A 22,585-nucleotide genomic window follows, 5' to 3' on the forward strand; every position below is an offset into this window, starting at 1 on the left:
ATGCCATGGCCTTCGCCTGTGCCACAACTCTCTTGGCTTCTTACTTTCTCTCTCTGTACACCTCTCTGTCCTCTTCCACTCTTGACTCATCCCACTTCTGCTTTGCCTTCCTCTTAGCTGTCACTGCCACTTGTACATTAATATTCCACCACCAACCCTCCTTCTGCTCTCTAATCTTTCCAGATGTCTCACCGAGCACCTCGATTGCACAGCTCAGGATTACTTTTGAATTATGTTTCCACCAATCTTGTACACTTTCCAGTCCATCCAAAATCCTTTCTAACACCCTCTCCCTAAAACAATTCCTCACACTCTCCTCTTTTAAGCTTCTTCATCCCATGGCATCCAGAGGTTCTTATCTTCAATCTTATTTTAAAGTCTGTGCACAGCAGTCGGTGTTGCTGTGCCACTTGGTCTGTTGGAATTACTTTACAATTTGTCACAACCTTAAGCTGTTTTCTTCTAGTGAAAATGTAGTCAATTTGTGAACTGTTGTTACCACTCCTAAATGTTATCAAATGTTCTTCCCTCTTGTAGAAAAACGAGTTCACAATTGCCAGATCAAACGCTACTGCAAAGTCCACAACCCTCTCTCCTTCCTGGTTCATCATTCCCACTCCGTGGCCAGCATGCACCCTTTCACAGTCTCTATTCTGTCTCCCTATGTGTCCGTTCAAGTCTCCTCCGACAATCACCATCTCATTTTCTTCCAGTTCCCTCATTTCTTCATCTAACACGTTCCAGAACTCATCTTTCTCCTCTGCTGTACAACCAAATTGCGAGGCATATACACATAATACGACCACCCGCTCTTCTCCAAGACCCAATTTCCTTCTACCCACTACCAGTACTTTGCCCTTCATTCTGCCACACACCACAATTCCTACACCATTTCTTACCTCGTTATTCGCTCCACAGTAGAACAATTTATATCCATCTCCCAGTTCCTTTGCCTTTCCTCCCTTCCCTTATCTCCTGCACACATAAAATGTCCAACTTCCTCTTCCTCATCATGTCTGCCACCTCTCTTCCCCTTCCAGTCATGCTTCCAACATTCAGTGTTCCCACTCGCAACATCCTCTCAACCTGCTGTTCTCGCTTCTTTAACTGCACCCGCCCTTGATGCGGTAGCCCTCGTCCACTTCTCGCAGCTGTAGGGCACTGTGGCTGCACATCGCTTAAGGGGGTACGCCCTAGCCTTTATATCATTTTCTCTTTGACTCATATCATAGTTTGAGCTGGCATTGAAGTTTTACGACTGGATGCCCTTCCTGACATCAACCCTCACCATTTATCCAGGCTTGGGACCGGCACCTATTTAGGCTAGCTTGCCTCCTTCGGTGGCTGCATAAGACGAAATGACTTAGTAAGATAGGAAAGACTCACCCCTAGCCCTCAAATACTCTAATAGCATCAGGGGGAAGAAGCAAGGAGAGGAGAAAGAAGATAAGGGACCAGTCTACAGAATAATATAATAGATGTATATTACATGAAGTAAGGCATGGTGCAGCATCTGGTACCTCAGGTTTGCCATGCCCGTACTCACTGAAGCAAATCCTTGAGGCATTCAGGCTCTGAGCTAGTGTTGCCAAATGAAAATTAAAGAGCTAAAAAAGGTGTTAAAAATAAAAATTTGAAGCTAAAATTTTAAAAGTAGTAGCTGATACTTTTAAGTTACTTACTTTATTTAAGTTGAATAAAGTTGAAAAGTATCACTTATATATTACTTACTTTATTCAAGTTGAAAAGTATTTAGCCACTTCTACTTACATAGACATGGCTAAATACATCTTCCATGTGGTCTTCTGCGCTTAATTCACCCACGTTTTCACTTAGATTTTCAGCTTTATTATATGTGGCTATCATTCCAATATTACTCAGTGTAGATACTGGTAAACGATAGTCCGTACAGCACTTGTTGTTACTCCTGAGGCCATACTTGACTGACAAAATAGCTGTCATCATTGGCAATTTCATCTTGTTTCTTAATTTAGTTTTAACTGCATTCAAGGAACTAAATATTCTTTCAATTTCCACATTAGAATTTGGCAGTATTAATAAATGTATTGCACGCTAAGCAATTTCTTTAAATGGATTCATTCCAGATGCATCTTTATATTCTCGTACTTCAGTCCAGAATAGCTCAGTGTTTTCTATATTTGTCCATCTATTTAAATGGTTAGTATTGTACTGGTATTCAGCAGCAGCAACATCTTTTTCTGTTTTCAGCATTATTTCTAAGATGGGAGGGGTAACAGGTTCTTTTATATGTACTGTCAACAGAAAAAGAAGACATCATTCTTAAAATATTCAAGTTTTCAGGCAACCTTAGCTTAAGCTGTTTGAAGAGACCAAGAAGAAACTGTCTTGCTCTACTTCTAAGATTTCGCTCATCATTTTGTGTTATTTTCTTTTGTATCATCAACTCTGAAATTTTTCTTTCAAATCTGTAACCAAGATTTGGATTGGGATCCAAATAGTCATCAATCTCTGACTCAAGAGTGTCGACTGTGGATGATGGTAACACTAACATATTGACAATAGAGTGAATCAAACGAGAAAGGTCTTCAAATAATCTCATCTTATCCGCACTGTTAGATTTGAAAATTTTGTTAATTTGCTGAACTTGAACTAGAACAGGACAAAAATAAAAGGTACAACAGATTCCTTTCATCTTTGTACATCTCCCACAAAATTTGAACTTTGTAATATTTCTCAGTCACACTCACGACTTCGAAGTGAGTTTTTAATTCCAACTGCTGGCTGAGAATTCTGTTCTACTGCAGGTTCAATGGAGAGCCACCTTGTTGCACAATTGCTTACAATTTTTAGAGGAGCATCATTTTCATTGATAGTTTGATACAGCTCTTTGTATGCTGCTTGTCTTGAAGAAGAATGTGAAAACCACTTATATGTTTCAGCAACTAAAAATTCTAATTTTCTTGGGAGAGATTCTGCACAAGTGTGAGACATTGCCAGTTGTAATGAATGACATACACATCTAATTAAAATTAAAGACGGAATATCTGCCTTCAGCTGTTCATAAACACCATTATTGACACCTACCATAACACTGTCATTGTCTGTACCAATTGCCAATGAGATTTTTAATGTTTAGTTTCTTGGTCAAGAGCTCTTTTTTCAGTGCAGCCACAATACCACTAGCATCACACTTTTCTAGAACCACCATGCTCAGAAATGTATGCATAATTTTGTTGATTTTCCTGCCATAATAAATGATGGCCATTCCTAAAATCTTATTCACTGTGATATCATTCAATTCGTCTATTAGCAAGCTGAAATTTTCATCTCCAATGTCTGCAATTAGATCTTCTTCAGAATGCTCAGTTAGAATATTCTTTACAATTGCAGAGCACTTACTTCGGTGCATTTTTACCTTATGATATTTTTGATGATCGCAACTGTTGAATGATGAGTAACAACAAAGAAATAATACTAACCTACCTTCAAAGTTTGTGATCTCATCAGACTTTTTCACAAGCATATTTGTAATAGGAACAGCCTTATATAGAACTGCAGCAAGATGTTTCTTAGTTTCGCTGTGCTTTGCAAACTGACAATATTTAGCAGCTATATCACATCTGCAAAACTTACAGTGGCCTTTTGTAGTGTCACCAGGAACTTCACACAACCATTTACTAAACATTCCCATTTGCAACCACTCCCTCCTAAATTTTTGCTTGTAAGCTTTATTTTTCTTTTTGCTCATTTTTGAAGAATGGTATACAACTCTTTACTGCAACTAATTACGATCAGTCTTTGAAAACTTCCCACTCGCTATCGTAACTACCAACCAGAGCACTGTGCAAAGACTAACGTAGCAGTGCTATCAGCTTTAAGGCGACAAAATGGCAGACTGTTGGGCCACATGACTGACTGACATCATCATACATTTGAAACGTGTACTATGCTCGCACCGAATGTACAATACAATTCCTTATCAAATGCGAACATCTGGAAAACTTTTAAAATAATTTCTTTAACAGTTTTCTGGTAGCATCCTCTAGCAAGAGGGTTGCAGCAAATGAGCAGCTCTTCTCCATTTCTCTCTGTCTGTCACCTCCATTTTCTTTAAGAGTAAGTTATAAAAACAACTAAAAAGAGCTGAAACTAGTTCTGAAGGAGCTAGATTTGGAGCTAGGGAAGAAAAAAACAGAGCTAGATCTAGCTCCAAAATAGCTTAATTGGCAACACTGCTCTGACGGCATTTCCAACCAATGGAATGTGTTCCAGGCATTTGCTAAGAGATCACCCTCACTCTACCACAGAGCATGAAGACAGATTTTTGGTTATAACAACAAAATGTAATCAATGCACTATGGCAGGTCAGCTAGCAAGTTGGCTCCATTCAAGCACGGTTATGTGGATATCTCAACAAACTGTGGTAAGACGTTTTCAACAAGTATGCCTACATCCCTTTATCCATAGCTCATCACAGAGTACATTTTCAATAGTGTTGTATCCATAAAAATTGGACTCGGCACCAATTGGCTAATGCACTCTTTACAGTTTAGAGTTGTATTAGTCTTTCATCTGATTCTAGACAACACTTGATTTGGCATGAAAGTGGTACTGCTTACTATCATGAGAATGTTCTTGAAAGGGATAGATACAGCAGTGCTGGGCTCATAGTGTGGGGAGGCATTATGCTTAATGGTGATGGAAAAAGGGACTATAACTAGTGAAGATATTGCAACAAAGTTCTTCAACATCATGTTTGATTGTTCTGTGGTGCTGTAGCAAAGAATTCATTTTATGGATGACAGTGCCACAGCACATTGTACACAAGCAGTGGAGATACTTCTGGTGACCAAGGATATTAATCGAAACATGTGGTCAGCACGCTACCCAGATCTCAACCCCACAGTACATGTTTGGGACATTCTTGTTAACAAAAAGATGTTCTTGCTTTATTAATTTGCTTGCTTTTAATAATAAAGTAATAAGAGTGGGTGACAAGTGAAAGGCATATACTGCCATTTTTTGGATTTTGCAAAGTCATTTAATAGGGTGCCAGATGATAAGCCTATATTTCAGTTGCAGCACATGGGGTTAGAAATCAGATTGGATTATTGGAAACTGATTGAAAGATACCAGAGAGCTGCTGTATGAATCTTTGGATTCCCTGGAGGTGTCACATAATAATAATAATAATAATGAAGAAGAGATATTGAAGAAGCAGAAGTCACATGTGGGGGTTCCAGAGATCTCAGTAAAGGGATCTGTATTGTTTAACCTTTATATCAATGACATTTTCAGTGAATGCAGGAGAATATTTAGTTTTTTGCAGATGATGGAAGATAGGAAGAGTTATCAGTAATAATGCCAATGTGGAGACATTTTGGAATGATTAGAGTAAGTTAAGACAGATGAGCAAATGAATTGGGATATCAGTTTAATGTAATTGAATGAAAGGTCTTGAAATTTGGGATCTACAGATGGGAAGTTCATACTTTATGGGTTGATTTCTAAGAGGAAGTAGATGAGATAAGGGATCTTTAGGTGATTGTCGATAAAAATTTGAAATTCAGGGCACATATTGTGTAGGTGGTGAAGGTAACCCAGAATGTTGCTGAAATACTATTAAACAGGTCAAGGCTGATGCTCACTCTCTGGAACATTCCTTTAAGATATGAAGTGATATGTCATTATGTCCTATTGCCTTATTGAGACCAAACTTCTTAACTGTTCATATATCTCTTACTCACACACCAGTGAGTGTTGGCCTGGTCGGCCAAGTGTTTAGCGTATCTGCTCTCCAGCCAAAAGGCTGTGGTTTTGAATGTACTGTGTTCATGAATGTTTGTGATTGTCTGTAAAAATACTAGTGGTGGTGGGTAGATGGCATTGGTGTAGACGATGATGATGATGGTTGTGGTTTGTTGTAGTTGGTGGATTGAGTTTGGATGGAGAGGTGTAGAGTAGGTGCCCTCCATCGATGAGTCTTTGGACTCCTTGGAGGTGTCATGTAATAATAATAATAAATATTTTCCCATTTCTCCTACACTTGAGTTTCTCCTGATTTCACACTGATGAGGATGAAACACCATAATAAATTGCTTACTGAATACCTCAACTATATCTTCTGCAGTCTATTTTCATCCATTACCACAATTATTTAGCATAATGCTGGCCTGACTGGTCAAGTGATTAGCTTACTCACCCTCCAACCAACAGGCTGTGGGCTGGAATCCTGTCATGGGCATGAATGTTTGCAATTGTCTTTAGGTGGGAGATGAATTTCATCTCTTGTGTAAGACCACCATTCTGCTTATTGGAGGCTTGAAGTTGTTAAAAACTTCCATGCTTGGTTTCCAGAGTGCGGTTTTTGGCCTATGAAAAAATAAATTAAAAATGGGAAATGTAATATGCTATTCACCATCATATCCTGTGATGAAATGATCGGATCACTCCTGGTTCACATGTGTCTTCCTTTACATATTACGAAAGACTGTTGTCTCTCAAGAACTGAAGAAATTTATTTTCCTTATTGCCAAATGCTATCTTATCATTCCAATCTGTATTATCATTATTGAAATCACCCACAATGATCACTCTTCCCTTGTTTACTAACCTAAATTGCTTATATATATATATTTTTATCACTCCCTTCATATTACCATTCCTACAGCAACATCCAATTAAATAACTCTTCCTGAAAAATTTTCTACTTTACACAGACATAATTCCAGTGCTCTCATCAGCAGCACTTTCCCTTCCTTGTCACCATTTCTGTCCTCATGAAAAATGTTGTACTCTCTCATCTTTCTGATGTATGCTGTTTAGCATATATTTCTGCATACATTGCTTAGTGGCTCTCATGCTGTTAGTTTAATTCACTGATAAAAATAATGTGAGATAAATTGATCTGAGATATTAGAAATAAAGTTCTTTTTCCATTATACAAATATTTCATCCTATAAATATTTAAATCATTATGCAATTAATTTAATCACTATGTGCTTAAAATATCATCTCTGTATTTTCTTTCTCTAGGAAGAATTACAAAGTGTAGAAGAATTAAATGAAATGCATCAGGAATTACTTCAGCGCATTCAACAAGCAGTTATTCAAGCTTTACAGTTTGGGGATTCATTTCAGCCATATTCATATCTGTGGGAAGAAGATAAAGAAGAAATAGTTAAGAATTTTCTTCAGTATGGCTCTCCAACCACTCCAGAAGATTCAGATGATAATGAGGAAACTAAAGCTCCTGAACTTTTGTTCCCAGATTTAGATCAATTTAAAGAACAGGTGTGTATGTGGCAAAATGTTTTTAAAATAATTATGAAATGCTCTTTGCAGTGTGTGCAGTTTATTCTAACCTTCATAACATTCACAGAAATATTCTTTGACATGGAAATGGCCCAGTTTCATCTCAAAGCTCTCCTCTACCAACTCCATCTAGTATGATATGTCCATGATGATTTTTTCTAATCACTTCACCTATTCACACTTGTATTTTCTGTAACCCTTATGATGATAATAATAATAATAATTAGTAGTAGTAGTATATATACCCCACACTTGATGGAATATATATGTTGGATAATGTGGAGGAAATAAGATATCTAGGTGTGATAGTGGATAGAGATCTAAAATTTAGAGGACACATTGTTAAAATTGTTTCCACAAGGCCTTGATTAGGTTGCATATGGACTACTGTGCACAGATTTGGTCACCTGGTTTTCAAAAGGATGAAGAGGTATTGAAAAGGTCCAGAGGAGGGAATTAACTAAGGTGGTTTCTTGTCTCTGGATGTTCAGTATGAAGAAAGGTTCAGAAGTTGCAGCAGATAGAATCTAGTGGATTGGAGGAGGAGACTGTTTTTTGATCTGAAGATGCTGGTTAGAATACCAGCAATAAGTCAATAAATTAATTATTTACTTATCAGTCTGTGTTCAAATATATACTGTCAAAATTAATCAACATGTATGACGAACACATAAGCCTTTCTACACACAGGTTGGTATGGTTTTTTTTAATCAGATTAATGTTGAAGAGTTTTTACATAGAATGAGTGGAGAACAACAGGCCATCCCTGGAAGCTGTATAAGGAAAGTGTGAGCAAAGGAATGAGACATTTTTTGTCATGAGAGTAGTGAATGATTGTAATGTGTTGCCTGAGAGTGTGGTGTGTGCAGAGAATGTGAATGTATTTAATACACAGTATGATGAATAATGAGTTTTTAACTCCGTGGAGGTATGATGATAATAATAATAATAACAGTAGATGTTGTATACTCTAAACAAATAATCCACCAGAAGGTCTGTAGGATTACTAAATAATTTGAGCAAGTGCTTTAATAAATCCAATATGAAAATCAGCAATAAAAAGACAAATTTGAACATTTGCCTGAACAAGAAATTTATTTCTGGTATTGAAATAGACAACAGAATTGGTAACACATGCATGGTAGAGAGTCAACTAAAAATTTATGTGGAATAAAAGAAAAATTAGTTAAAACAATAACCTGGTTATATACAAGACAGTGTTCAATCCAGTTTAACTTATAGATTTGAGAACTAGGTTATAAATAAAACTCTTGATTAAAGACTAGGGACCAAAGATACCAGAGGTGTGAGAACAATAATGGGAGCAAAGACTTGGCATCAATGGCATAATTATTTTAAAAATGAGGATATTAAGAAGGAGCTTAACATGGTTATCATGTTGCAATATGTGAGCAGAGCTAATTTCAGGTGGTTATGTCACTAAAACAGAATGGGAAGGGAAAGATAATCAGAACAAGCATTTTTTGTCAGGATGGCAAGAAAAAAAAAAGACTGCCCACAATCTAGGTGGATTGATACATATATGTCTGTAGTGCCTTGGAAGACTAGAAGTAGTGCTATAGAATAAAAATAAGATCTGATGATATTGGAGTTCTGACATGTGATTGATTTGGAGAAAAATTGTTGATAAAAAGTTGGTAATGGTGTAAACTTTTCCAATAGTATTATTGTAATATCCTGTACACCTCCTGAGTATATATGTCAGAAATTTGATGATGATGATGATGATGACATTGAGTTAGAAGATTACTATTATCAAAGTCTCCATAGGAAGACTCTGTGGGAAGCCTCCGAAGCTCAATCAGTACAGACGAAGCCCTTTAGTCAGAAAGACCTGAGTTTGATTCCATTCAAGAGGTGAGGAACCTTTAGCCGACCTGAATGGTCGAATGGTCAGCAATTATGCTCTCTAGCCAAAAGGCTGCAGGTTCGAATCCCACCGTGGCCATGGATGTTTGTGAATTGTCTGTGAAAAGACTAGTGGTGATGATGGGCAGTAGATGACGTTGATGTAGATGATTATGGTAATTGTAGTTTGTTGTATTTGATGGATTGAGTGGTGGGGGACAGAAAGTTATAGAGTAAGTGACCTCCCTCAATGAGTCTTTGGACTCCCTGGAGGTGTTACGTAATAATAATAATAATAATAATCAAAGACTCATCTAGGAAGTCCTTTGTCACACACACAGCTCATCATACTATGCCTTAAACACATTCAAATTCTCTGCAGACACGATGCTCTCAGGCAGTTCATTCAAGTCATTCACAACTCTCTGTGCAAAAAACCTGCTTCTCACACCCTCTTTATATGGCTTTCAGGGATGATCTCTTGTTTTCTCCCCATTTTATGTAAAACTTCTTCAGAGTTTATCCTTTAACAATATAACAACTCCTTACCAACCTGTACATCTATATCATATCATCCCTCTTCCTCCTATCCACTAGACTCTGTAAATTGCATCTTCTCAACCTTTCTTCATATTCAACATTCCAAGATCAGAAATCACCTTAGTCAATGGCTCTGTACCCTTTCCAACATCTTTTCATCCTTTTGAAAACCAGGTGACCAAAGCTGTGCACAGTAGTCCATATGTGGCCTATTGAAGACTTTATGCAGTGTAACCAGAATTACCTTACTTCTGCAAGTCAATGTCTTACTCATCATTGCCAGAATTGTTGTGTTGTCCTCGGTCACCATGACAAATTCATATTATTAACATCAGTCTCCATGAATTCAAAAGATTCTTAATAACAGTTTTGGCATTCTGTCCTCTAAATTGTATATCCTTATCCACTATCACCCCAAGATCTCTTATTTCCTCCACCTCCAACAGTATATCCCCACTAGAGTAAATTCTGCATCCCATCTTCAATAGAATATTCAACTAAGGTGGTGAGATGAATTCTCTGAGATGTGGGTAATGAAGACAGATTAAATTGAAGGAAAGCACTTTACAGAGCCTTAGAAATAGAAACAGGAGCAGGGCCCTGATTGAGACATGAGTTGGTGAGGGATTATTACCAGGTTAATGTGGAGGAGGGTTCTGTAGAGCAGTGACGCACTCAAGATTTAATCTTGGGGGGGGGAGTTAAGTATACGATTTGAGAATACACACCATGCATTGCATATGACCTATGACTGAGCATCTTCAGTGATCGCCAATACATGATACCCATGAACTTCTTTGGCCCAGCTCAGGCAAACGAAGTAGCATTTGGTCAGACGGAGCATTACTTCATTTGCCATATGTTCAACAGTGGCTGTGATTCCCGAGAGCTATAGGGTATTCCCACCTTATGTGGTCGCTAATTCATAAGTAGTATATAAATAGAAGACATGACACAATATAAATAAAAAATAATAATTTTAATTAGGAAAAGATTTTTGGAAAATTTTCTAGTGTTTTTTACTTTTTCTTGTGGGGTGGCCAGGGCCCCTTGGCCCCCTCCCTGGGTGCACCACTGCTGTAGAGTGTAAGGAGGGTGTGAGCAAGGAAGTGAGGATCAATATCTTCGCATGGAAAGTGGATGCTTAGTGAAATGCATTGCCTTAGAGAGAGAGAGAGAGAGAGCAGAAAAAAATAATGAATGGGATTAAAACATAGTTCAGTGATTTTTTGTGTAAGAGTGTGTCCTCCAATATGAATCTTTTGAATTCATGGAGATCTGATGTTAATAATTATTACGTAACACTTCCAGGGAGTCCAAGGACTCATCGTGGGAAGGTACACACACTACTCTACGTCGCCAAATACATCTCATCCTCTCCACTAGTACTTAATTCTCCAACTTCGACACTACTACCATCAACGTCATCTATCACCACCAACAACAGTATTTTTTGTCTTTAAATTGTGTGTGTCCTGAAGGCCGATTTGTCTGTATGTGGGATGAAAAACCCGAGTTTCCAGGAGAAAAAACACTGCTACCACCATATGAGATCGGCTAACTTATCTTCAACTGAAAACACCCATATAAGGATTCTCCTCATTCTCCACTAGTACTTAATTCTCCAACTTCGACACTACTACCATCAACGTCATCTATCACCACCAACAACAGTATTTTTTGTCTTTAAATTGTGTGTGTCCTGAAGGCCGATTTGTCTGTATGTGGGATGAAAAACCCGAGTTTCCAGGAGAAAAAACACTGCTACCACCATATGAGATCGGCTAACTTACCTTCAACTGAAAACACCCATATAAGGATTCTCCTCATCACAACGAGAATTGAACCCATGTCTTTTCCAATTGAAGGGCGCAATGTTCTGCTATTCTTCCAATTGCGCTATGGCGGCTACTAGCCAGAGGATTGCATATCTTCCAAGGCACATGCAGTCTCTGACCACACAAGTTGCAATAAATTGGAGAAAGGAAAGAAAAACTTTCCAAGGTGAGGAGAAATGTCCCATAATAGAATTTGCCATAGTAAACCATTCTGTCATCACAATGGGTTCACTGTTGTTAGAAGCAACTGTCATTCTATTACATAAAGGAGGGTCCAGGACAAATTATTGACCAGCATCAAGTTATAAACCAGTCAGTGTCTATGGATTGGTTAGTTATGGTATTCAAAAAGTCTGTTAAGTCACAAATTTAAATTTGAGTGGAAAGGAACATAATGCTCTGCCTATGGGCAAAGGGGGGGGCATCAATTTTTGGATAAAACGTCCTTGGAAATTTACTTTTTGTAATATAAGTGATAAGGAAAAGTGGCCACATCATGTTACTGCTGGATATTGCAGAGACATTTAATAGCAAAATAAGTGGGTGTAAAAGTCAGTATGCAGTGATCAGGCGACTTTGAGCAAGAGATGTGTTGTACTTGAAGCCAGAGAATTGCATATCTTTCAAGGTACATGCAGTCTCTGACCACACAACCACACAAGTTACAATAAATTGGAGAAAGGAAAAAAACTTTCCAAGGCAAGGATAAATCTCTCAGAAGGAGATAAAAACAGGAGAAATTGCCATATTAATACAAACTACAATTGCAGAAACATCAGAAAGGGAAAAGATGAAAAAGCAAAGAAGTCATGTCATCAGTAGTGTAAAATAAACAAAGGAGTATGGTGAAATACAGAGAGCAAGAGAATCCATTAGTAGCGAGGAAGAGAAAGAAAGAAAGTAGTGAAGGATGGGGAAGAGTGTCAAATCATCATTTCATCTTTTTAACTTTCTTACGTTTAACTTTCCTCGATTAGACCTTTAAAGTGGATGACAGTTTGTACCACAGAGGTTGGTAATGCAGCCCTTTCCATCTTGACTGCCTCAAGTTAGCCTGCACAGCCTAGATTTGTCTCCACATGATTTCTGTGAGAAATCCTGAACCCAAAAAACCACAAGCTCTTGATTTGCTCTTAGTTGGCATGCGGTATTATAGAAGAAATGGGCAAAAGTTAATGGTTCTGTTAATCATGGTGGACAGAATTGGAGGACACCATTTGATCCTGAATTTTGATACATCTAAGTATTCTTAGCTGCAAGAAGTAGTAGAACTGAATAGTAGAACTTAAATAGTATGATTTAGTACAGTTGTAGCATGTATGGAAGATTGATGTTATTTGTTTGCTTGCCTTTTTTCTAACCTTTCAGATGTGACATTTGAATTTCTTGATAATAAAAAATAAGAATCCTCTGTTGTTTGTTCATAGGTGGTGGAAACTGTGAATTAAGGATTTGTTCTTGCATAAGGAAAGGAACAGGCTACCAATAGTTCTGTTATTAGTTTGATTTGCCAACGTGACATGAAGGTCAGGAAGTGTTGAGAAGCCCCCCCCCCCCCCAGGATATGAAATGGGTATTCTTTAGGGACTAACCCAAAGGGATTGTTAACGATATCTTGGATTCTTGACTCTTGTTGTTGGCATTTACTGCTTAACTGCATATTCAGAATTTGTCTAAGATTTTAAAGAAATTATTAACGGAGTCACTGTCCCTGTGGGTATATGTCACGTTGCCCATGTAGGCTCTTATTTTGGATTCCTTCATGATGTGCAGAAGTGGAATTCCTTCACATGAGAGTTGTTAATTTTCTGAAGGAAGTGTCAAGAACCAATGAAAGAAAGGAGGAGGCTGAAAGTCTCCTTTTTGGATGTTTATAGTATCCAACAACACGCCATTAATTAGAAGGTGGATGGAGTTGTTGAGGTAGCCTCCCTGAATTATGGAGAGAAAGTTCTCACTAACTTTGACCATTTTGAGGATGCAAAATAAAAAGGAATGACAGATGTTAGCAAATGCCATTAGAATACTGTTTAATGTTTCTTATGTGTAGTATGTTTCTTAATAAAAACAAATTGAATGCAATTGGATGATATCAGACAATATACACTTGCAGCTCTGGATGATGTCGACCAGAAGAATAACATTAGCTAGGTGGATTGATACAGTGAGAAGTGCCTTAGAAGACTGAAATGTAAGATCCAACAATATTGGGATCCTTAGATATAACAGATTAATCTGGAGGAGAATTGCTGATAAAAAATTGATCATCATATAAACTCTTTATGTAGTACTATCACAATATTTTATATGTCCCTGAGGGTACATATCAGGCCTTAATTTTTATTTGTATCTAAAAATTTTCTCATGTAATATTGTACATCCTCCTTGTCCTATTCTTTTTTGCAAACTTTTCACAATTTTTTTGCTCTCTAAGCAGTGTTTCTTCTTTTCTCTCTGTCCCATCCAGGAGTATATCAAATTTTGTGCCGATGTGATTTTTGATATTATGAACAGACTGGTAGTTTGGCTGTGGTAGACTTTAAAAACCACCAAAATTATATTTTAATAGTGTGACAAATCATGAATTGTAAATCATGCTGTATCTTCCAGACTTTGTTGAAAAAAGACTAAAGTGTTACACATAAATCATCTTTTTAATAGCAAGATTGTATAACTATAGCTTTGAAGCTTTATTCTTCAACCAAGTTTAAATGAGACTGGCTGCTTCAAACTTTTGCAGTGTTTGGAAGTGTCTTACTAAATATACCTATTAGTTTTTGCTTTGGACTCTGATGTCATTTTAAATGAAGCTTCATCATGCTTGTACCCTCCTCATTGCGACATGCAATTTTTTATATTTTAGTTGATATTTTGTTATTTTTTATCCATAAATACATGTCAAACTGATCATTACTCATAACTGAAAATTCTGTGTTTATTGAGGTATTAAAATAAATTTTACATCAGCATTTTTTCCATTTTATATTACTTATTAGTGTGACATCTTCAATCTTTTATATGTTAATAATAGTATGTTCATGGATTTGTCGTAAGTGCGATATATTGTTGGATTATGATACACAGAATGCGAAACTGACTGAAAAGATCGATAGTGTACGTGAAAGAAACGGAAATGAAATGAAAGATAGAGAGCCTGACGGAATGAAGAAATGCAAAGATGTAGAAGTGAAAGTTTCGGAAAAGGTTGCAAAAAACGGAAAGGAAACGAAAACAAGAGAAACTGAGGGAGTAAAAGAATGCAGAGATGTAGAAGCGAAAGTTGCGGAAGAAGTTGCGAAAAACGGAAGGGAAGCGAAAGTTGGAGAAATTGAAGGAGTGAAAGAATACAAAGATGTACAAGCGAAAATTAGTGATAAGCAGATGAAGGAAAGTATGAATGAGGAAAAGCAAGTAACGTCCGGCCGAATGAGAGGTAGCGAGATAGAGAGTGAAATTGTCAGAATGCAGGATTTAATGAAACAGATATTGGAAATGAAAAATGAAATGAAGAATATGTTGAGTGATGTTAGGCGTCTAGTGGAAATTAATGAAAGTATGCAAAAAAAAAAAGAATGAAAGAACAAAGAGTAAAAGAAGTGACAAGTGATTCCAAGATAGCAGTATATGGAGACTCCATAATTAGGGGGCTGGTTACCGACAGAGTTCATAAGTTCTACTATCCGGGTGGGAGAATGAGTATGATAATTAAAGCATTGGACATGAGGAAGAAATGAGTGAGAGAGTTAATTGTGATTGTAGGGATGAATGATCTAACTGGACATCAGGAGGAGGGTGAGGACAAATATCAAGAGCCTATTGAGAAGAGTGAAAGATAACAGTGTAGTAGGAAAGGTTGTCAGTCTCTTACCCAGATATGATGATGATGAGTTGCGATGGAGTGCCAAAATCATGAATGGTATGTTGGTGGAGCTGTGTGAGGAGAAGGGAGTGGAGTTTGTGGATGTATGGCATGTGTTTGAGGGAAGAATGAAATTATACAGGCGTGACGAGTTGTATTTAAATCCCTTTGGAGTGAATGTGCTGGAGAAAGTGTTGCTGGATGAAAGTATAGTGTGTGGAAGTACAGTGTGTGTATGAGGCATGCCAGAGATCAGAAGGAAGAGATGAAGAGAAAAATCAGGAGAGTGGTACTGAAGAGACAGCAGTGCTAGAGGTGAGGAAGGAAGAGAGAAGGGAATACAAGAGGAACAGGAAAACAGGGGAAGCTTGGGTGGACAGGGAGACATGACATAGAGGGAGTGAGTGTTGAGGGTGGCAGTGAGTGTTTGTGTGTTAAGATAGAGTGTATTGCGGTGTGGAGGGGTTTGATTTAACTAGCGATATCCAGCTGTTTGCAGATGATGCAAAACTGGGGAAAGCAATGTACAGTCAGGCTGATGTTAATGCCTTACAAGAGGATTTGAATAGATTGCATGAATGGACAGGTAAGTGGAACTGTCTGTTCAATGTTGCCAAGTATAAGGTTTTGAGATTTGGTAAGCAGCGATGGGATGCCAAGTATACACTGGGTGGGGAAATTTTAACAGAAGTAGAGGAGATGAGAGATCTAGGAGTGATGGTGGATAAGGACCTGAAATTCAGGGGTCACATTGTACAAGTTGTGAATCGCATCAAATAATGGCAGTGATGTGGAGAACCCTGACATGCAGAAATAGAGAGGTTATGATTCCATTGTATAAGGCCTTGATCACAATAATCCTTATATGGATTATTGTGCACAGATTTGATCACCAGGTTTTCATCGTGACGAGGTTATGTTGGAAAGAGTACAGAGAAGATTCACAAAAGTGATCAGTGGCTTTGGAATGTGAAGTATGAGAACAGATTGAGGGAATGTAAGTTGCAGAGCCTCGTGAATAGGAGGAAGAGAGGGGGGGATATGATCGAGACATAAAACCGGTCAGGGGTTGTTATCAGGTAGACGTGGAAGAGATTTTTCATAGAAGCGGAGAAGGAAGTTGAACAAGAGGCCATTGCTGGAGGGTGTGAGCAAAGGAGTGAGAAACAGGTTCTTTGCATATAGGGTGGTTGGTGAATGGAATGCATTGCCTGAGTGTGTTGAGGATGTGGATACATTGAATCAGTTTAAGACGCGGTTGGATGAGCATTGTATGCAATATTGAGTACCTCCCGCGATGAGTCTCTGACTCCATGGAGGTCCGGTGTTGATAATAATAATAATAATAATAATAAAAAGCAGTTGTTTTCCAATTCCTATTTCATTTAGTTTTTGTGTATGCACATGACAAGTTTCCCTGACCTCTTTGCGTGATTAGTATGCATTACATTACTAGTATTCATGTTTTGATTTGAAGACATTATGCATTCCACACATTCACCACTCACCATTCAAAAAACCTCCTCTTCACATGACCTTTTTTTGAATGACTTGCCATTCTCCCATTGCCAATTACCCTGCATAATAAATACCCAGTATCTATCTGATAGATTTTTCTCACCATCAATCATATCACCTCTCCTCTTCTTATTTTCTAAACTCTACAGGCCACGTTCTTTTAATCTTTCCTCAAGTTCACATTCATTCAAGATTATTTATATAGTCTTATAATAAATTTAGTTTAATCCTTTATCCAAGTGTGTGCAAACAAAGTTTGCGCCTGAAAGTATCTTCAGGACTGGGGGCAAAGTGGAACCTTGTTCCACTTTTGCAAGGAGTTGCCTGTTGTTGTACCACTTGTTCCTTTGCAAGGAGTTGCCCAGTGTTGTACCACTTTGCCCCACTCCTGAAGATACTTTCAGGTGCAAACTTTGTTTGTACACACTTGGATAAAGGATTAAACTAAATTTATTATAGTCTGACCAAGTGAAAAATAAACTTTCAACATCTTTCTATAAATCCAGAGTAATTTAATAAAAAGGTGGCACACTGTTTGGCAGCTCCTATAGGAGGAGATGACCTTGCTAATGCTTCTACCTGGTATCTCCACTTGGGCCTGGCTCCCACTGAAGAGACCTCAATAAACGTCGAAACTAGTCTGGGTAGTGGCCCTTCCCTTAATGCATAACATTATACATATCTGCAAGGAGATGTGTTTTGCATTACAGGAGATACTGAGATAGGAGTGTTGGTAGCTTGTTCCACCTTTGCAAGGAGTTGCCCAGTGGTGTACCACTTTGCCCCAGTCCTGAAGATACTTTCAGGCGCAAACTTTGTTTGCACACACTTGGATAAAGGATTAAACTAAATTTATTATAGTCTGACCAAGTGAAAAATAAACTTTCAACATTATATAGTCTTAGTTCTTCACCTCTGTACACTTTCTAATGTTTCCTTATTGCACATATAACCAAGTTACTATACAGAAATCAAACTGATACGCTGAACCTAACACCTCCTTATCCATACTTGTCAAGGATTTCTTCCCTTTTTAGTAACAATTTTCTGCATAACTTCTACAACTTTTGTGATGGTACCCTGGAACATCAGATCCACCAAGATCCTCCAGAGCTCTTGGTGGATCTTTGAATCAGGAGGTAGAGTAACCACCTCCTGATGCAAAGTATATTGAGTATAATAAACCTCATGTCATGTTATGTGACCAAAACATGTAACTTTACACTTAGTGACAATGAATGACATCCTCATTTTCAGACCAAAGCACCAACATATTCATATCCTCATGCAACTATATCAAATCAAAACTTCCATCGTTGCTCTCTAATTTAGCACCATTTGCAAACAATTGAATATCTCTTCTCAACCATGAACTGTATCATTGATATATAAATTAAACAACAGTTGTTCCAGAACAGCAATCTGACCTACCCCATGTGTCACCTTCATTTTTTTGGAACATTGCAACTCCATACACGACTTGCTGGCTCCTATCAGTCAGCCATCCCTGTAATCAAGTTAGCAATGACCATCCATTGGAAAAGGAAAGTTAAGGGGTCTGTTTTAGGGCCATTGCTGTTTAACTTGTATATTAATGATATCGGTGAAGATATTTAGTTGTTTGCAGATGATTCAAAGTTGGGACAAACCATGAAGAGTAGAGAAGGTGTTGTGGCCTTACAAGAAGACTTGAATAAATTGAGTGATTGAGAATGGAAATGCGAGTTCACTGTTGCATAATGTAAGGTTTTAAAATTTAGAAAACAAAAATAGGATGCAGAATTTATGCTTGGTGAGGATGTATTGTTGGAAGCAGAGGAAATAAGAGATCTGGGAGTGATAGTGGATAAGGATCTGAAATTTAGGGGACACATAGCCAAAACTGTGAAGACAATACAAAGGCTTCTGGGAATGATGCAGAGGACACTGATTTGTAGGGAGATTCTTGTTCCATTGTATAGGACTTTGATTGGGCCACAAAAATGACTATTGTGCCCAAATTTGGCCACCTGGTTTTCAGAAGGATGAAGAGATGTCGGAAAGGGTCCAATGCGACTGACTAAGGTAGTTTCTAACCTCTGGAATGTCGAGTATGAGGAAAGATTGAGAAGATGCAACTTGCAGAGTCTGGCAGACAGGAGGAAGAGGTGAGATATGATAGAGACCTACAAGTTATTTAGGGATTGTTATAGGATCAATGCTGGAGAGGTTCTACAGAAAATAGTGGGAGATCAGGAGAGAACCAGAGGTCATTACTGGAAACTGTATAAAGAGGGTGTGAGGAAGCAGGTTTTGGTTTTTTTTTTCATACCGAGTTGTGAATAATTGGAATGCCTTGCCTGAGAGTGTGGTGTCTGCAGAGAATTTGAGTGTGTTTAAAGCATGGTATCATGAGCCATGTGTATGATAAAAGGGCCTCCTAAATCCTACTCAATTTCAGCAGTAGTATATGTATCATGTGGAACTCTGTCAAATTATTTAGCAAAATCCAGATGAATCACTGTATAAGTGTTTGAAAAGTTTAGCAAAAAAATAAGTTAAATTTTTTTGAAAAACTCACCTTTATTTCTCAACATAGTTTCCATCGAGGTCTACACATTTGGTCCAGTGTGTTTCCAATTTTTTCATCCCATCTAAAAAGTAGGATTTGTCAAATTATGCAGAATAGTCATTGACAGCCTTGATGACATCCTCGTTTGAAGAAAATATTTTCCCACTAATTCAATTTTAAAGTTTGGAAACAAGAAGTCACACAGGGCCAAGTCTGGAGAATACAGTGGATGTGCAACAAATTTGAACCTCAATTCATTGCAACAGCCCATGCATGGGATGATGCATTGTCTTGATGAAAGAGCATTTTTTTTGTTCGCCAATCTTGGCCGTTTTTTCTTCAGTTCTTCTTTTAAACAGTCCAACAATGATGCATAATAGACTCCTGTTATTGTTTTATCCTTTTCCAAATTGTTTCATGAGCAGGTTAACATCATCACTTGTTACTGCGTCAAGTGATGATGTTAACCTGCTCGTTATGAAGCTGGGCGAACTGATGCTTGTTGATGTTTACAAGCCACCAAACGTTCGATGGCCTCAACAAGTCCTCTCCCTTTTGAATCATCCAACAATATACACGGGAGATTTCAATAGCCATCATGAGCTATGGGAGCATGCCCAGAATGATGAATGTGGTATAGCCCTTGCCGACTGGGCTGAGGCCTTGAAAAGAGCATGGCAGCCTCAACTCAGCAGTATGGAGAAGAGATTATAATCCTGACCTCTGTTTCATTACCTCTAATAATATAAATGAACCTCTACCTACCCAAAGAAGAGTTTCTTAGTGACTTCCCTCACAGCTGATATTGGCTGTGAGGGAAGTCATTGATTTAGGTATGATCCCCGTTGATTTAGGTATAAAAATACCTCTTTTCCAATCAGTTCCCCGCTCGAGATGGAATTTTCAAAGAACTGATTGGAAAAAAATCTGCCACTGATCTTGACAAGTGTGTTTTCTTCATATCTTCTGTACCCAATAACTACAACCGATTTGTAGGAGCCTTTATCTCAATAGCTAAAAAACATATCCCCTAGGGCTATAGAAAGGAGTATATCTCTGGGTGGAACAATCTGAGCAAACAACTTTATGAGAAATTTTTGGAGAGCAGTGATTTAGAAATTGCAAATGATCTCCTCCATGAATGGGCTGCAGCAAGTCAACAACGCTGGATTGAAACAATTGAGGGACTGGACCTTAGGCACTCCAGTAGGAAGTCTTGGAGTGTGTTACTGAAGCTAGGAGACCATACAATGGTGACTACTAAAAAGACAGATGTTACACCAAATCAAATTGCTAATCATATTATTAAAATCTTGAGATGCCAACATGACAGAAATCATGCCATCGAGGTTAAAAGAGAAGTCAGAGAATTAAAGGGAAAACTACAAGATGAACCAGAATATGCAAGACCTTTCAGCGATGAGGAAATCAACAATGCACTAGCTGATACAAAAATGGGAAAGGCTCCAGGATTCAACAGAGTTCACCTGGAATTTCTTATTCATGGTGGCAAAAACACCAAAAAATGCCTTGCCCGTTTCTTCTCGGAAATAATGAACACCAGTGTGTTACCAAAAGAATTTAAGAAAGCTAAGATAATAGCTCTTTCCAAACCTGGAAAATCAACTGACGACCCACAAAACTATCGACCAGTTTGCACTACAAAGTTGCACACATAAGCTGTTGGAAAGACTATTGTATAACCGCACAAGCAACACCATCCTTGAACATGTTCTGGTTGAACAGGCAGGATTTAGGCCTAATCGTAGTTGTTGTGACCAGGTTTTGGTGCTGACATCATACATAGAAACTGGCTTTCAATGAAATCTAAAAACTTCTGCAGTCTTTCTTGATCTAACTGCCACATACAACACTGTCTGGAGAGAGGGCATGCTGTATAAATTAATGAAAGTACTATCGTGCTGAAGAACAATACAACTTGTTAATAATATGCTCAGCAATAGATATTTCCATGTTGTCCTTGGAGAAAAAATTAGTAACCAGAAGAAACTTAACAAAGGCCTTCTGCAAGGCTCAATATTGTCCCCCCTCTCTCTTATTTACTTTATATATAGCTGATATGCCAGATACAGTATCTAGAAAATTCTGCTATGCGGATGACATAGCACTAGCCACCAGAAATAGAGAACTAAGACGGAGGGAGGACACCCTCACAAACGACCTTGCCTCTATGCTTATTTACTTTAAAAAATGGAGACTACAACCAAGCCAAAGTAAAACCGAAGTGTCAGCTTTCCATCTCAATAATAAATTGGCACATGACGAGTTGAACATCTCATTTGGAAATTCAGTCCTATGTATATATACATATATACATATATATACATATATATATATACAATAAATAAATAAATAAATCATAAATACCCTAAGTATCTATGAGTTACACTCTATCATACTCTATCATATAAGAAACATGCTGAAAACACAGCTGGAAAAATACAAACTAGCATAACATCATTCAGAAATTATGTGGCACTTCCTGGGATGCAACAGCAAACACATTACTAACATCTGCACTTAGTCTGGTTTTTTCGGTGGCAAAGAACTGTGCTCCATTCGCTCAATAGCTGTCATACCAAACTAATTGACTATCAGCTTAATACCACAATGCAACTTGTATCTGGAACCATAAAAACAACTCCTGCTTATTGGCTTCCAATGCTGAGCAACATAATACCACCAAATCTACGAAGATGTAACACTCTATTACTAGAATATGACAAAATACTCAGAAATACTGAATTGCCTATACATAATTATATATCAGAACTACAGCTTAACAGATTGAAATCAAGGAAGTCCCCTTTTCGTGAAGCTAAACATCTGAAAATGTCTAACTATAATACCAAAGATCAATGGAAATGAGTGTGGAGTATAAATACTAATGCCCAACTTGAAATTTAGTTTGATAGACACTGCCTTAACATCTCGGGTATGGAATTGAGCTGAAAGACATGGATAACACTGAACAGGATTTGTACCGGCCATGGAAGATGTGGAAGTTTTCCATACAAGTCGGGGAAACTTCCCTCACCTGAGTGTGACTGTGGACACCTGAACCAATCAATCTATCATATTTCCACTGAGTGC

At 37.9% G+C, this 22,585-nt stretch overlaps 1 protein-coding gene across 1 annotated transcript in view; it reads left to right on the forward strand.

Moving 5' to 3' along the window:
• The window catches only part of Dhc93AB (Dynein heavy chain at 93AB), a 1,274,973-nt gene that overhangs the window by 375,816 nt on the left and 876,572 nt on the right, over positions 1 to 22,585 (forward strand). Inside the window, exons 17-19 of the mRNA XM_090403805.1 lie at positions 7,018 to 7,275; positions 14,598 to 14,954; positions 20,506 to 21,123. Of these exons, the coding sequence (XP_090259931.1) occupies positions 7,018 to 7,275; positions 14,598 to 14,954; positions 20,506 to 21,123 (1,233 nt within the window). The remainder of the gene's footprint in view (positions 1 to 7,017; positions 7,276 to 14,597; positions 14,955 to 20,505; positions 21,124 to 22,585) is intronic.

This window comes from Typopeltis vanoorti, chromosome 1, assembly GCF_054136105.1.
Source record: "Typopeltis vanoorti isolate ZY-2024b chromosome 1, IOZ_Tvanoo_1.0, whole genome shotgun sequence".
NCBI lineage: Eukaryota > Metazoa > Arthropoda > Arachnida > Uropygi > Thelyphonidae > Typopeltis > Typopeltis vanoorti.